Source organism: Adiantum capillus-veneris, chromosome 27, assembly GCF_014529385.1.
Source record: "Adiantum capillus-veneris isolate H3 chromosome 27, ASM1452938v2, whole genome shotgun sequence".
NCBI classification, from domain to species: Eukaryota; Viridiplantae; Streptophyta; class Polypodiopsida; order Polypodiales; family Pteridaceae; genus Adiantum; species Adiantum capillus-veneris.
Window position 1 is genome coordinate 18,826,501 of NC_140957.1, and position 18,038 is coordinate 18,844,538.

Here is an 18,038-nt window from a genome sequence, read left to right on the forward strand (position 1 = left end):
CAAGTCGGATCATTTAGCGAGACTGTTCATTGCCCAGATATTCAAATTACATGGCATGCGTGAGACAATTGTCTCTGACAGAGATCCCCGATTCACGAGTTTGTTTTGGAAGGCTATTTGGGAGAACATTGGCACACGGTTGCAGTTCTCGTCATCTTTCCACCCGCAGACAGATAGACAATTTGAGATTGCAAATTCATTCTTACTGGATTTATTGAAGTCTTCCATTTCGGATTTTTAAAGACTTAATGGAAATTTTTTTTGCCTTTGGTGGAATTTGCCTACCCAACCCCCTTTTGGCCCAATATACAAGCTATGTCAAGATGAATTGGTAGAATTACGAGAAAATATTGACGAGAATCTTGCTAAGGGGTTCATACGGCATTCAAAGTCCCCAGCAGGAGCTCCAATACTCTTTGTAAAAAAGAAGGATGGAACTCTCTGGATGTGAGTGGATTATAGAGGCCTGAACAAGATCACCGTCAAGAATCGCTATCCCCTTCCCTTGATCCTCGAGCTTCTTGAGAGCCTTGGCAAGGCAAGAATATTTACAAAAATAGACCTTCGTGGTGCCTACAACCTAGTCAGAATCAAGAAGGTGATGAATGGAAGACTGCCTTTCGTACAAGGTATGGCCACTTTGAATATACTGTCATGCCATTTGGTCTCACAAATGCCCCAACAGTTTTGCAATATTTAATGAACGACATCTTTCGAGAGTATTTGGATTATTTTGTGGTAATATACTTGGATGATATCTTGATATTTTCCAAGGATCAAGAAGAGCATGAGCACCATGTACGGTTAGTGCTTGAAAAGCTTCGTGCATCAGGGTTATATGCAAAGTTGGAGAAGTGCTCTTTTCATCAACCTAAGGTGGAATTTCTTGGTTATGTTATCTCTGAAAAGGGAATCTCCATGGATCCAAAGAAGGTTCAAACCATCCTTGATTGGGAGACACTCACCTCGGTAAGAGATGTCCAATGTTTCCTCGGATTTGCAAATTTCTATCGTATCTTTATCAAGGGATACTCCAAGGTGGTTACAGCACTCACAAGGTTGACATGCCATAATAAGTTTGTTTGGGACTTAGAGGCAACGAAAGCTTTTCAGACTCTCAAGCAAGCTTTCACGACCGCACCCATTCTAATTCACGCAGATCCTACAAAGCCTTTCATTCTAGAAACAGACGCTTCAGATTTTGCCCTTGGCGCTATTCTATCCCAAGTAGGTGAGGATGGTCAATTACATCCAGTGGCTTTTCATTCCCGCAAGTTCTCAACTACAGAAATCAATTATGAAATCCATGACAAAGAGCTCTTAGCAATCGTCGACTCCTTCAACACTTGGCGTCACCTACTTGAAGGAGCTCCTCATAAGATCACTGTCTATACAGATCACAAGAATTTGGAATACTTCATGGTATCCCGCATCTTGAATCGTCGCCAAGCCAGGTGGAGTGGTATCCTATCAAGGTTTGATTTTCTTGTCTCTTATAGGCCTAGCCGTCAACAAGGTAAGCCAGATGCCTTATCAAGAAGATCCTACCTTGCACCTAGAGAAGGCGACGCAGCATTTGATCAACAAGAGTCAGTGATTTTGAAACTTGAGCAGCTTAAGCTAAACGCCACCATAAGCCAAGCTCCTGAAGATTCTACCTTTGTTTCTAAGGTGAAGACGCAAATTGCCATGGACCCACTTGCTCAGAATATTGGACAACAACTACAAGGACAAGGGATTAATGAGGACTTTCAAGAAATTGATGGACTAATTTACTATAAGGGTCTTCTCTATATTCCGCCAGGACCAACACGCTTGGAGGTACTTCAGCAACGGCATGATCTTCCATCAGCATGGCATTTTGGGATTAATAAGACAATTGAGCTTCTCTCCCGTGACTTTTGGTGGCCTCAAATGTGGAAGCTTATCAAGAGTATGTAGGCACTTGTGACACTTGCAATAGATCAAAGGTCCCTCATCATCGTCCTCATGGGTTACTCCGTCCTTTGCCCATTTCAAGCAAACCATGGTCATCCATCTCCATGGATTTCATTGTAGAGCTACCCTTGTCACAAGGATTTGACTCCATTTTAGTAGTCGTGGATCGGTTTACAAAAATGGCACACTTCATTCCAACCGCTAAAACCATCACCAACGAAGGTACGGCCAAACTCTTTCTACACCATATCTATCGTTATCACGGATTACCGGATGACATAGTTTCTGATCGAGGCCCACAATTCATCTCTAGCATTTGGAAAAGCTTATTCAAGCTACTCAGCGTACAAATCAACCTCTCCTCAGCCAATCACCCACAAAGCGATGGATAAACAGAGAGAGTAAATCAAGTTTTGGAACAGTATCTCCGTTGTACTATCAATTATCACCAGGATAATTGGGTCGAGCTCCTACCGCTAGTAGAATTCTCCTACAATAACAATTTTCACGTCTCCACCCGTCACACTCCATTCTTTGTTAATTATAGTCAACATCCCAAACAGGATATCCACAGGCACCGTCAAGTTAAGAATCCAACTGCTATTCATCTTGCACAAAAATTATCTACAATTCACAAAGAACTTACAATTCATATCAAAGAAGCTCAATCCAAGTATAAGAAAAGTGCAGATCTCCATCGCATGCCGCATCCAAAATACAACGAGGGGGATAAAGTGTGGCTCCTTCAGCCTGATCTACGTTCATGTCGTCCCTATCAAAAGCTCGATTACCGAAGGCTTGGCCTGTTTAAGATTATCCGTCCAGTCAATCCAGTCACCTATCGACTCCAGTTGCACTCATCCATGAAAATCCATCCGGTTTTTCATGTCTCCGTTCTAGAACCTTGTCACACATCTAACTTCCGAGAAAGAGCCCTACAACCACCTCCTCCGGTTGAGATTCAAGGACATGACGAATATGAGATCGAGAAAGTCCTAGATTCTCGAGTTTCGCGTGGCAGGTTACAGTACTTGGTGCGTTGGAAAGGCTATGATGTCAGTGAAAGAACCTGGGAACCAGCACACAATCTTTAGCATGCACCTCTCAAAGTCCAAGAATTCCATCAGCGACATCCATGGAAGCCCCAGTCAACGAACATCACCGCTCCTCATGGAACTCGTCGCTAGAGGAGGGGGTAATGTCATGGATGCTTGAGAGTCAGCCATCGCTGATGTCATCGCCTGTGTCATCACTTGTGTCATTACCTATGTCATCGCCTGCATCATCAGCTACATCATCGCTGATGTCATCACCTGTGTCATCGCTTGCATCATCGCCCACATCATCACTAGAAGAAGCTTGGAGGAGATTCCGAAAGAATCTAGAAGCTGTAGAAAGTGGAAGAAGAATCTAGAAGGTTCTAGAATAACTAGAAGAAACAAGAAGGTTCTAGAAGATTCTAACCTCCTCAAGTAACCTCCTCAAGCACTAGTATAAATAGGGGTATTGGGCCACAAGTCCCTCAGTCTTGCCAACATAAGTTGTGAGACTCATGCAAGGTACGTCCTCTCCTAGCTCGTCTTGTTATCGATTCTTGTTCTTGTAATCAGTCTTGCCAACACCAATTGTGAGACTCCTATGAGGAAATCCCTCTTCTAGTTCTTATGTTTAAGTCTTGTCCTTGCAATCAAGCCTTGTCTTGTACTCAAGTCATGTAATCCAAGTCTTGTAATCAATATTAAGCTTATCATCAAGTCCAAGTTCTTGTACATTGTGTCTCCTCTTGCTCTCTCCTAGCTCTATACGCGCTCATAACACTATGAGACCAATCTATTACAAAACGGTGAATCTAATACCATGTCTGGAAACAAAAGAACTAGATACTACTACTAGAATCCATCCTCATCTGCATTCTGGATATCGAGAGAGTATGGCTCGAATCCTCTGCTGTAGTCTCCATCGATGCTATATAGGATTTTTTTAAAGTGATTCCAATCTCCAGAACTACTGTATGCTGACGATATCCATTTGAGCACCCAAATTAGACTACAACGTATCTGGGAATCGAACGCACTGTCTACAAACAGGAGGAAAAATAAAGGCACTCTCTCTCGAAATGAACACATACCATTTCGTGGCGTTGCAACATTTCAGTTAGACTCCCATACCTGTTTCAGTGTTTCAATACATTGGAAACGCCGTTTCTCTCTACTCAGATAAGCTTCAGAGCACTAAGAGGAGGAGGACCCTCGGACATTGTACTTTGCAAATCACAATAATAAAGAAATATAGAGAAAGGGCGCCAGTCTTTGGGGCTAGTGCATCTGGAACGGAACTACGTCGTGCCGTGTCGACTCTCCTTTTCTCTCTCTTCCACTTTTGCACAATTATTTGCGTCATGGGTACCTGACTGCTGTGCACTTTCATCCCTGAGGGGCTGAGTCTGCACTGCGGGTCGAGATCTCCTCTGAGAATAGGCCTTCTCTAAGTGGCCCTTCTGTCTGCAAATGAAGCATTGGTTCAAGAATCTCGAATACTCCACCTTCTGGCGTAGCCACCCACCACTCACCCTAGGTAGTGGGACGACCTTCGGCAGAGTGAGTCTTGTACCAGAACACGTATTGTCGGAATGCCAGCCGCCTTGGCAGCAACTAAATGCGAGGGGTCTCCAAGACTACTCCGATCTCAGAACCAATCAATAAGCGAGAGATACTATCTCCTCAGGCCGAGGAAGCAGACCCAAGATGGGCAAATCTACTTCCTCAACAAGAACATCGGAAGTTGGGTCATAACCATGGCGCCACTGTCGATGTAAGGTACAACGGAATGAATGTTGAACTTCGCTCAAGATGAGTGCTCCAAACTGTGCTCAAGGTTTCTTTTTCTTAGGGAAGGGAGAGCCTTTCGTTCTTTAATGAGAGAGTGCAATGGATACAAACAAAGTGAATGGACACTGTGAGTAAAGGTGCATGAGATTGAGAGTTAGAGAGAGAAGAGAATATGACACCAACGACGTTGTAAAACCCTCCTCTAGGGCCCCACTCTCTATGGCGAGAGCAGTCTACTTATGATTGCACAAATCTCTACAATGCTTGGACTTGCCGACGATGTCGACGACGATGAGGATGACGACGAGACGGGCTGAAATCTGGAAATGCTAAGGGCTGAAATCTGCAAATCTTTATCTGCTGAATTCTGACTCTGTGTCGGTGACGACGATGCAATGACGATGCGCTGAAAACGCAGATGCTGAAATCTGTGGTTTCCGGGCTGAAACTGCAAACTTTGCGGGATCTGACCGTGCGGCGAGGATCTGCTGCGGGAAGGTGAGATCTGCGAGATTCGGGACTTGTTCTACTGTGGATCTATGCTGAAAACTAAAAACTGAAAACGCTGGTGTATCTTGAGGTTTCGTCACAATGGAACTACAAAACGCCGAGACGTCAAGCTGATCCAAAAAACGCTAGGGCTGATCTTTGTCTTGCTGTGGAGAATCTGCTAACGCTGGGGAGTCTGTTGCTTCTTGTTGTCGCCGCGTTGTTGCCAATACAAGAACGCTGGCTGATCTAGTCCAAAAACACTAGCCTTCTACTCTGATGCAAAAACACTAGGGCATCTAGGGTTCTACTGAGAAGTTGCCAGTTGAGCGAGTGCTCTGCTCCTGCTGCCTCTTCTGATAGAAAGTGCTAGCGCTAGGTTTCTATTTATACAACTTAGCAAAATTGCCCTACCTACTTTCCAACAAAAGTCACTTGATAAATAAGTGAAAAATGTCAAAAATAGGAAAAATAGGTTTAATGCATTGGAAAATTCCCCTGATGGATTCTGATGGGAATGCCGATGATCATGTTGTGTGCAACCGGAGGATATGCATCTAATCTAAGTGTCTCGACATGCACGGTCTACGAGCAGACTCACAAAAGTGTCAAATCACTTCCTATTCTAGATTGACTTGACTGAACTGAACCCTGGTCATGCTGTAGCTTGTCCATGGACACATAGGGTTGGATGTGTCACGTGACATCCCCTCCTTTTCAAAGTGAGGTACTGGTACCGAACTGTATGGCGTCGAGGGAGATCGCCAACAACTACCGGACTCTTGGAAAGGACGCTTCGCTGGCCCACTCTAAGGCGTGGGTCATGCGATACTTGAACTTCATAAAGGTCTGCAAAGCTTGCTTCTATGGGCCGCGCCGAAAGCGACACAAAGGCTTCTGTAGCTCCTTCAATGCTTCAACTTTGTCTATGGACGTAGGTCCACCTTCTTCAAGAATCTCCAAGGCTGAAAATTCCTGAAACCACTTCCAACACAAAAACATGAACATAACTATTCCATGTAAAGTGACTGGAAAAAATCTGGTCTTCCTCAAAGACTGTGCATGCAATGTAGATGAACAAATAGACGGAGTGCCAAACCGTTCACCACACACACGCAAACAATGAGATCGAATCTTGTCTTTCTGATCTAAATCAATCAATTGTGGCAATTCACAACGGAAATGCCCATGCCTGGTGCTCATACTTTCTTGTGCTCTTTCTACAACTGTGTTGTGCCAAGGAAGAGACATGGAATGTGACTTCCTTGAATGCATACTTTTCATGAGAAATCCGCATACATCCGTGCTCATTCATGAGTGAATCGTGCTCAACATACAATATGGCATGCCTATGAAAAGGGATCACATAAAGACGCTGACTAAAATACAGGAAACGATCACAAATGAAACACTCGAACAATGCCTGCTGACTAATCATTCAAACACATAGTACTTCCTGTAAGGGTTCTTTGGACCTAGGCTCGAGAGCCAAGATCGGTTCGTCGTGTTTGATTGAATCTGCCTGGGAGGGGGGGGGGGGGCTGTGGACCTCGACTCGAAAGCCAAGATCGATTCTTCATGATTGATCGAATCTGCAACGAGGTTAGCTTTGTTAGAAAAAGCATCAACTAAACCATCATCCTTGTGAACAATCACGTCTTGATCATGCAAATCATCATGCTTGTCATTGTCATGCAAATCATCGTGCTTATCATTGTCATTCAAATCATCATGCTCATAATCATGCAAATCATGTGTGTCGTGCTTGGGAGAAGAAAAGATTGAAAGAGTCTCCTTCTCTTGATCCTCTTGCATCTGTGCCTGCACATGAGAAAAGACTCATCGTTCATTGCTTGTCTTTCTTTGTTCTCGCGATCAAATTTTGCTTCGCTTTCGTCGCGCTCACGCGCTATGGCTACCATTCTTTCTTCGTATTCAAGATCTATGGCTGCCCTTCTTTCTGCGGATGCACGATCTATGGCTGCCCTCCTTTCTTCATAGGCCTTTCTTTCTGCTTCTCTTTCTGCTTTTCTTTCTTCGCGTTCTAACTTCCTTTCCATAAACAACTACTTCAACTCCTCCATAGGAGTTAGTGAAATCCTTGGCGTAGATAGGGAAGGGGGAGGATCGGGAAAACCTCCTGGTGGGGAAAACTCTTCTTCGCCACTTCCATGCTCACCACCTCCATGCGAAGTATCCATTCCGCTTCGCGTAATGACCATCCACTGAAGTCTTGGGTTCTTGTGCGTTCTTGTGGTCTTGGGTTCTTAAGTCCACGAGGAACTTGGGTTCTTGGGGGTCTTGGTTCTTGGGGTTCTTGAGGGTCTTGAGGTTCCTGAGGTTCTTGAGGTTCTTCTTTAGCTTGCAATCTGTGTTAGAGAAGGATCTTCTCTTCACCCGAGTTCTGCTCTTTGGCGCACCCCTTGGTGGCCTCGCGCTCACACCAAGGTTGCTTTTTCCCACCTCACGTCGATTGGCCGGCCGCTAAGTGCACGGTCCGCTCTCAATGACTGAAGAGAGGCACAAGGGGAGGCTGGACAAGCCCTTCTTTCTTGGGTTTCCTGTCACTCTTCAAAAACACGATTAGGAATCGACACGCTCAAGAGAACTTGGGTTACGTGCGACCGCAACAAGAAAAAAAAATTATGTGGTTCTTGTGGTTCTTTCCTTGAGTGATACAGAACACTGCCAAAGCTCTGATACCAATGTAAGTTGCACCGGAAGTGAAGTTGAACTTTGCTAAAGATGAGTGCTCCGCATTGTGCTCAAGGTTCCTTTTTCTTAGGGAAGGGAGAGCCTTCCATTCTTTAATGAGAGAGTGCAATGGATACAAACAAAGTGAATGGACACTGTGAGTGAGGGTGCATGAGATTGAGAGTTAGAGAGAGAAGAGAATACGACACCAAAGACGTTGTAAAACCCTCCTCCAGGGCCCCACTCTCTGTGGCGAGAGCGGTCTACTTATGATAGCACAAATCTCTACAATGCTTGGACTTGCCGACGATGTCGACGACAATGAGGATGACGATGAGACGGGCTGAAATCTGGAAATGCTAAGGGCTGAAATCTACAAATCTTTATCTTCTGAATTCTGACTCTATGTCGGTGACGACGATGCGCTGAAAACGCAGATGCTGAAATCTGCGTTTTCCAGCTGAAACTGCAAACTTCGCGGGATCTGACCGTGGAGCGAGGATCTGCTGCAGGAAGGTGAGATCTGCGAGATTCGGGACTAATTCTGCTGTGGATCTATGCTGAAAACTGAAAACTGAAAACGCTGGTGTATCTTGAGGTTTCGTCGCGATGGAACTGCAAAACGCCGAGACGTCAGGCTGATCCAAAAAACGCTAGGGCTGATCTTTGTCTTGCTGTGGAGAATCTGCTAACGCTGAGGAGTCTGCTGCTTCTTGCTGTCACCAGGCTGTTGCCAATGCAAAAACGCTGGCTGATCTGGTCCAAAAACGCTAGCCTTTTGCTGTAATGCAAAAACGCTAGAGCATCTGGGGTTCTGCTGAGAAGTTGCTAGTTGAGTGAGTGCTCCTGCTGCCTCTTCTGCCAGAAAGTGCTAGCGCTAGGTTTCTATTTATACAACTTAGCAAAATTGCCCTGACTACTTTCCAACAAAAATCACTTAATAAATAAGTGAAAAATGTCAAAAATAGGGAAAATAGGTTTAATGCACTGGAAAATTCCCCTGATGGATTCTGATGGGAATGCTGATGATCATGCTGTGTGCAACCGGAGGATATGCATCTAATCTAAGTGTCTGGACATGCACAGTCTGCGAACAGACTCACAAAAGTGCCAGATCACTTCCTATTCTAGATTGACTTGACTGCACTGAACCCTGGTCATGTTGTAGCTTGTCCACGGACACATAGGGTTGGATGTGTCACATGACAGTCGAAAATGAGCCTTGGCCGCTCGGATGGCCAGTGGGCTCATCGAGATGACTTTGGCAGCCATCTCAAGAGTCTCACACTTGATCTAGTAGTATCCACGGCCGACAAGCTGTATGTCGATGATCTTTCCCACCTCTGTTAGGAGACCAGCCTAAAGGAGGTCACACGCCTTGCCTTTGCTGGGTCGACTGCCAATGATCTTGCACGTGACAAAGGTGGCCTGAAGACGTTCCACCCCTATTGCAAGGCTTGCTTGCTTCTCTGTTGGCAACAGAGCAAGTCGGATGGTGGGCTCGACGGGGTTGGGCGAGGGGGCTTCATCTGAGTCCCTCTCGGGCGAAGCAGGAGCTTCTATCTGTGTCTGCTACTATAAGTGAAGGCGAAGACGAAGAGACATTCTCCTGCTGGAACAAGCACGCCAAGCGAGTCCGAGAAATTGCTCACGAAGCCACAGCGGGGAAGGGGGCGTGTTCCCATTTGTTTCTTACAAGTGGTGATAACAAACAAAAACTACTGAATGCTAAACTCTAGTAGAGCCTCACAAGGCTCGACACAACCACAAAGAAGCCCTCACTTACTAGATCGAGACAGTAAACCTAGGAGATGACCTCCAAAACTCTACTCGTAGAGCCTCCCTGGAGAAAGTTGCACACCAAGTGGCACGGCTGGATAGAAACCCTGGGTCACCTCCAGCAAGTAGTATACCAAGCTGTCGCAAGAAGGACCTGACTCCCAACCAAATCTCTATTGGCAAGTGATAAATGAGAACATGTGCATCATAATGCGAAAACAACATGGTGTTATCTGCATTCTCCAATCTAAGAGGTTCGGCTCCTCGGACAATTACAAGAGTAAAACACAGGGAGGCCTTAAACACACACTAGCCCTACTACCTCGTGATACTTACAATGGAATACGAGCGATGACAAAAAAAACTTCATTTATTAGTAGTTATCACTTCATTATTTCTATAGCAAAGCAGACGTAGAAGTCCTTCAGAGACACTACCCTTTATACGCTTGTTTATTTATTATTTGAAAGATGAAATAGCGATGTCAATTTCTTTTCCATGCCTGGTGAAATAGGAGAGAATTTTTTTTTGATAAAGCAATGGTATAGAAAAGATATTACCGCTATCGTGCAACAGACCAGTCCAATGCGCTCTCTGTGATCATGTTTTGTACACACAAGAAGTATTACGCCAACATACCATGGCACACTTGCTAAGAACCATCCAATGATAAACCTGCAGTGACACAACAAAACAGTCAAGAAAGGGCATACATCTAATGCACAATTTCATCCTCATTGCAATGCAAAGAGTACGGCTTTTAATGATGGAGCTTTTGAAGATACAAGACCCACTGGAGATTTCTCGACCAAATAAACCTCGATGCCTCTTCCTTGAAACTCTATGGTAGTCTAAACGGTTTCCAGTAAGGGGTTGGGATATTTTATGCATGGGAATGAAATACAGCAGAAACCATAGAGCAATCTCAACATGTCGATATCTGAGTTATGCCAGATGGCAGTAAGAGAGTAGTCCAAGGTACCAAGAGAGTGGGAGAGGAGACCAGGGGACCAAGAGGAAAAAGGGAAGAGATTATGCAAGGCAAATTGTCTCATGTATTAAAGAACTCTTGGATGGTAAAAGGAGTAGGAGAAAGCTAGGACATATAGCGTGCTGCCCTCTCTCTCACAGAAACATTTCAGAGGGAAAATTTTATTTTCAAGAGAGCGCGAGAGGAGACGAGGGGGCCAAGAGGAGATTATGCAAGGCCAACTGTTTTATGTATTAAATAACTCCAAAATGGTACAAGGAGAAAGCTTGAACATATAATGTGCTGCCCTTTCTCCCACACACATTTCAGAGGGCAAATTTTATTTTAACTATAGTATACCATGCACAGCCATTTGAGTCATGGCACATCAAAAGAAACTTTTTAATGAGATTATAGATACAGCTCGCAAGGTCAAGGAATTGAAGAAGGCAGTATGTATTCTATTTACCATGATTCTCTAGGGGAGATTTGGTGAAGGCTGAATGGAGAATGCTCCATGTGGCCCTAAGCCCAAGACCGTTGTGAGCAGTTTTTTCACATAGAAGTTTTAATCGCAATTTTTAATAGCAATGCTGAAAAGCAGCAGCAGAGCGTCACGAGGGGCAGTCGGCTAAATTCAGCGGGAAGCAGCGAAGGGTCTATTGTAGCAGGAGCACAAGAGGAGGCATGAGAGAGAGAGAGAGAGAGAGAGAGAGAGAGAGAGAGAGAGAGAGAGAGAGAGAAATGAAATGAAATGAAATGATATATTAACGTCTATAGCTCGATCAATGAGAGTACCGCTGGTGTGTGTATGGGTGGGAACCGAGCTCTGTGATGGTGGTGTCCCCTCTGCCTCTATGGTACTCAGACTGAAGAAATCTGAGATGCGTCTCTGGGACTCTCTCTGTCTTTGCCCACTCAATAGAGCGTCTCTATGTCTCTGTATCTCAAGTAGGAATAATCCGTGACATCTTTGATCCTGATATCTTGGGGTGGTCTTTAGTGGACCGAGGTTCACACTGAAAGTGGCAGCAGACACTAGATTGACTCGTGCCTATGCAGCCCTAGGCGGTTTAGAGAGAATTTGTTCGCAGGTTCAGTTCCAGGAACCTCGAACAAAGCTATGGCTTTTCGACACTATGGTCGCTTCAGTTATGCACTACGGGGTTCAGGTTTGGGGGCCGTCTGTTGACAGTGCTGGATGGAGTAATATGGAGAGACCCTTGATATCTATGATTTCTAGGCTGATTAGAGCCAAGGCCTCAGTGCCACATGACATCATACGAGCGGAGCTGGCTGCCCCACCTATGGAGGTTGAGGCTCTCACCAGATCAGTATCATTTGTACACAGCTTAAGAGAGAGAGAGAGAGAGAGAGAGAGAGAGAGAGAGAGAGAGAGAGAGAGAGAGAGAGAGAGAGAGAGAGAGAGAGAGAGAGAGATTTTTAATGTGTATCCATAAAGGATAAAAGGTACAAAAGTAAAACGTAGTGTCCTGTGTAATGGTTGGGGGAGGAGGGGGGTATACAAGGGTGGAGCTCTAAATTCAGGGGAAAGATGCAGTCCTATATGCTGGGGTAAATACAAGCATGAAAAATGCTATCACAGCCCCATAATCAGGGTGTAAAACATAATGCATGGGGGGTAGGGTGTGAACAATCCGCGTAAGATGGCGACTGGATCTGCAAAAGCCCGGGTGCGTCTCTCCTCCAGAGATTTGTAGTAGTGCTCCTGGATCTCTCTCTGATGTAGTCGAGGTGCCCTATGTCCATGGGTATGTGGGCGTCTGCGAGCTCGAACCTCCTCGGCCTGTTGTAGAGTCTAGCGCTCGTCTCTCACAACTGTGATGATGTCTCGAGGAGAGAGTCCCGATGTTGTTGTGCCTCCAGGAGGAAGCATCCCAATTGTCGTTGGTCTCTAGACTCAAAGATCTGATGTAGAGTGGGTTGTCCTGTGAACAAGGTCGGGTATTTGCCTCTGATCCCCTCATATGCTCTACATCTGCATACATCCTCACTCGATCTCTGTTGTGCAAAGGCGGCATATCCTCTCTACTCTGAGAACATGTGCAGCTCTCCCTGCCTCAATCTCTAGCTCGTGTGAAGATACTCTGGGTCCAATGGCACTCGTGCTCTATGTGGCAGGTAGACATCCAAGTATCTCGTTCTCTGGATAAAACATCTGCTAGAATGGTCAGGAAGTGATCTCTGTAGTACTGCCTCTATGTGGGGAGAGGCTCTCTAGGTGTGATCCATGTCTCCCGAATATATAGCTGCCAAAGATCTTGTCTGAGAACTCTATTCCTCTCATTGTGTGAGAGGCGTGTATGGGGAGAATCGGGGTCATGCTGGAAAGGGGGCAGGTCCATGATATCCAAGCCATGGGATGTAAACCACTCTATGACCTATGAGTACCATGCTCTCGTGTCCCTCCTGATGCAGTTGTATCGATGCCTAATGTGAGTCCGTCTGGTGGGAGCTCTCCCATACGCTCGATGAAGCAAACTATCTAAATTAGGGTCTCTACCAGCATTAGAGGCGCAACTAGCTATGCTCAAATAATGTCATGTGGTATTGAGTGTTTGATGTGGAGAAAACGAGAAATCATAATGGTCTGCGTCGCCCATAGGGCTGCTTTTCAGTCCGCAAAATCCGGTGCGTTTTCCGAAAATCCGTACGCTGCTGTCACGTGGCATTTTCCGTCTGCTTTTAGGGTTTCCGGCCACATTAGGGTTTCAGCCAGCAGTTAGGGTTAGGGTTTCCAGAAATTAGGGTTTCTGTAAATTAGGGTTTCTGGCAGAAATTAGGGTTTGCAGGAATTTTAGGATTTCTAGCAGAAATTAGGGTTTCTGCTATCGGTAGCCACGTCATCACTTTGTGACATACCCCCCTCTTGAAAGCATTGTAATCGACCGCGATTACGCCTGCAAAACCAACAAAAGGCATAATCCGTCTTAGCAGACACTGACTGTTAGTACCTACGTACTAGGAATACACATCTAGCACATGTACCAAATCGACAGGACATCACTAGACATCACAGGACATCACATGAGACATCACATGACATTCAACATTCATTCGGATCTTAGACCATGATTTATCGGCAATGTAGCTAGCAATCGCATCTAGGTCCAATCGGGACCTCATCGATGTCCGATTGACTAACCCCTATTGCAACCATGTCTATTCAAAATCAATCAGACTAAAATGCTGCAGTCATTTCGTCTATCAGTTCCTGCACTTAAAAGAAGTCAAGAACAAATCAGTATCATAATCAAGAATTCCATTTCATAAAGTCATCCAGCAGAATACTGTTAGCTGTCAGTATCCTTGAAGCTCAAAGAGACATCAGTGACTTTAGTATCAAAATCGAGGCATCTGTTGACAAAGGAGCGGAGTGACTCCCCTCTTGTGCATCCCACTGCACCAGATCTCCGGCCAAGCTGAATTCTGGGTTCCGTTTGGAATAGACTATGCTAAACCAAAAGCATCGAGGTAAAGTTTCACAATCTGAGGAGTATTTGCCACGTCCTCCTCCTCCATCCACTTCGCATCTAATGCAGGATAGTTCTTGAACTTAACCAAGAACCGCCTTCGGACTTTACCTTTATTCTTCGTATCCTTGTGTGCCAAAATCTGTTCAGGAACAAGGATCTCCTCGTTTTCTTCCACTTCGGGTTGCTCATTAGGCTCCCCATCATCGGGCACATCACCTTTAAAAGGTTTCAAGAGACTCGCATGAAATGCATTGTGAATCCTCCAAGTATCAAGCAATTTCAGTCGGAAGGAGACATCATTTATCTTTTCAGTGATCTGGAAAGGTCCGTAGTATCGCATACTCAGCTTTGGAAAAAGCCTCTCCTTTCCCTTTTTCTTTCTTAGGCGTGCCTTCTCAAAACGTAAGAGCACCCAATCATCCTCCTTCAATTTCAAGTCGCGACGATGGCGATTTGCTGCCTTTTTCTGTCGTTCTTGAGACTTTTGCAAAGTCTCGCGAACCTTGGCAAAAGCCGTATCTAAATCTCGCATATTCATCCGCTTCAAAAATCTTATCTTTCATGCTTAGGAAGGGTGGAACCTTCGTAGCACCTTCAACAATCTCAAATGGTGCCTTCCCCATCGAAGAGTGTATCGTGTTATTGTAGGCAAATTCCACCAAAGGTAAGTACTTTTCCCATTGAGTCTTCTGATCCGAGATATAAGACTTCAATAAATCTAGAATCACTGAATTGGCAATCTCAGATTTCCCGTCAGTCTGCGGGTGGAACGATGATGAGAACTACAACCGCATGCCAATGTTCTCCCATATTGCCTTCCAAAATAAACTCGTAAATCTGGGGTCTGTATCGGAGACAATCGTCTCAGGCATGCCATGTAATCTGAAGATCTGGGCCACAAACAGTCGCGCTAAGTGATCTGGCTTGACTGTTTTCTTCACTGGAATGAAATGAGCCTGTTTGCTAAATCTGTCAATAACAGTTCAGATACCATCGTGACCACTCTGTGTTCTCGGGAGTTCAAAACTGAAATCCATTGCAATACTTTCCCAGGGGCGGATGGGTATGGGTAAAGGCTGTAACAATCCCTGTGCTTTATGCCTGTCAAACTTGACCTTCTGGCATACCAAGCAACTGCGCCCAAACTCTTCCACATCCTTCTTGAGTCTTGGCCAAAAGAAGTCTCTCTCTACCCCCTTCATGGTGGTAGCAATGGCGCGGTGACCCGTAAAAGGTGGACAATGGCATTCAATCATAACCTTTTCCCTCAACGGCTATGTAACGCACAACATGGTTTTTCTTATTAAGTAGCCTTCCCGAATGGAGTATCCTGCTACTGTCTCCCCATCCCGTATCCGTGTGAAAATATCTACAAAATCTGTATCTGTGGCATATTGGTCGACCATATCCTCGAAGCTTCTATGATGTATCGCGGAAATAGCCAGAACCAACGGCTTCTGAGACAAAGCATCTGCCACCACATTCTTCTGTCCCTACACATGGACAATCTGGAAGTGAAACTGTGACAAGATGTTCGCCCACCGCATCTGCTTTTCCGAAAGCTGCTTCTGTGACAAGAAGTAGCACAAACTTTGATGGTCTGTAAAGACAGTAAAATCCGCTCCGAGTAGGTAATGTCGTCACTGAGTAAGAGCATGGATAACTGCCAAAAGCTCTCTCTCATAAATCTGTGTTGTTGTCGCCGGCCTAGAGAACAATCAGCTCTCGTAAGCAATGACATGGCCTTCTTGCAGTAAGACCGCACCCAGACTACGACCACAAGCATCACAATATACTTCAAATGACTTCTGCAAGTCCGGCAAAGTCAAAACTGGTCCCGTAGTCAATTTCTCTTTCAATGTATGAAAGGCAGTCACCTCTGTGGGTCCCCATGAGAAAGGGACTCCTTTCTATGTCAAGGTATGCAAAGGGGAAGCAACCTCTGCAAACTTTCGTATGAACCGCCTGTAGTACGAACACAGTCCCAAGAAGCTTCTAACTTCATGGACATTCTTCAAATCAGGCCAATCACGGATAGTCTCTATCTTGGCCGGGTCCATTTGCACTCCTGCTTGCTGAGACAATATGTCCCAAACAGTGTTTCTCTGGTAGGAAAAATTCACGTTTCTTTGCATTAATCACTAACTTGTGATCTCGTAATGCCTGAAAGACCTAAAGCAGATGATCTCTGTGTTCTACCTCATTCTTGGAGAAAACAATGATGTTGTCAAAGAAAGTGTCAACAAATAGCCTGTACTCTGCGAAAAAATCTTGTCCATCATCCGGTTAAATGTCGCAAGAGCATTGGTTAAACCAAAAGGCATCACCAAAAACTCAAATAACCCAAAAGTCGTCCGAAAAGCTGTCTTGTAGACGTCTCCCGACACGATTCTGATCTGATGATATCCACTCTTCAGATCAATCCTCTTGAAGCACAAGGATCCCTGTAATCTGTCGAGTATATCATCGATCCTAGGAATCAGAAATCTGTTCTTAATGGTGATTTTGTTGAGAGCTCTATAATCGATGCACATTCTCCAAGATCCATCTTTCTTCAAAACCAACAATACTGGAGAGCAAAACGGTGAAGTAGTATACTAGGCTGGACAAGACCCTTTTTTAAGAGGTCATTCACTTGGTTCATAATCTCTTCATTCTGTGCTCGGCTCACACGATAAGGTGGCCGGTTCGGTGGTGTGCTTCCAATGGTCTGATCTTCGGGCCCTGCAAAAAGCAATCGGCATGAGTGTGGAGAAAAATCTCGGCGTTCTTTTATTCAGGTCAAAACATATTCAACCTTTATCCATCGTTCAGTTCTCTCCCAAAAGAATGAGTAAAGAAACTGAAGTTCATCAACTACAATCTTTGAGCCCTTCATTTGTCAAAGTCGCTTTCTCAGCCCGGTAGTCAACCACGGCGTAGTTCTTGTGGTACCAAGGGATTCCGAGTAGAACGTCACTCACGTGCCCTGAACACCCCTATCATTGCAAACGAAGTTTTCCAACGCTCGGTGTAATGGCAACATCCCGTCCGGGTGCCACTCGAACTACCTCCGCCTGTGGCCTTAGCCTGTCGGGCGTAATTCCAAATCGAGCCGCCAATTCCAAGTGAAAAGAAGTTGGCCTTGGCTCCTTCAAAAGAGCTCCCTGACTTTCATTCATTTGATTCGGTTCAGGTCCCACACCATGTGGTACCAGTTCTGCTTTTCTATCTGCCTTTTCTGCCACGTCCTCAGCTGCTCTCGAACTCTCACGCCTGTCGTCGTCTTTATCATTCTGTTATTTATATGCCTTTCTAGTGCACTTCGCGGAGATATGTCCATGTTCCCCGCATCCAAAGCACTTTACCTCCTTGATGAATCGAGCTCTCGCCTCAGGAGTAAGCTTGGGTCGTGCATCCTTTTTCTCTGGGTTGCTCTTTTTTTTTCTACTTTCATTCCCAGAAGTCTGTTCGGCTCGTTGTGTCATGGCCTCATCTGTGGGGTAGGTCAGACTGCCATAGTGAATGGCAAAGCCCCGCTTCGCATGACTCATCAACTCCTGAATAGAAGCTGACTTCTATTCCAAGCAGTGATCTCGGATCTCTGTAGGTAGACCCAAGGTGAACCGCTCAATCTCTTCTCTAAACGAGATCTTCTTGAATGAAGAGGCGGGTAGAAAAGAGCTCCAGAATCTCACAGTAAGCATCCACTGTATCTCTCTTGGTCATCTGAAGATGGTTCCAAGCAGCTCGTATATCTCGTTCATACTCTTGCGTCAACCAAGAAGAAATAAAAAGCTTCTTAAATTTCAGCCATTTAACTGGCACAGTCTTGTTTAAAAGAAGCGTGGACCACCATGTTCG

General features: G+C 45.2%; 1 protein-coding gene across 1 annotated transcript in view; it reads right to left on the reverse strand.

Moving 5' to 3' along the window:
- The window catches only part of LOC147421589 (large ribosomal subunit protein eL20z-like), a 92,743-nt gene that overhangs the window by 45,761 nt on the left and 28,944 nt on the right, over positions 1-18,038 (reverse strand). The window contains exon 3 of the mRNA XM_086502702.1: positions 10,289-10,403. Within this exon, the coding sequence (XP_086358828.1) occupies positions 10,289-10,403 (115 nt within the window). The remainder of the gene's footprint in view (positions 1-10,288; positions 10,404-18,038) is intronic.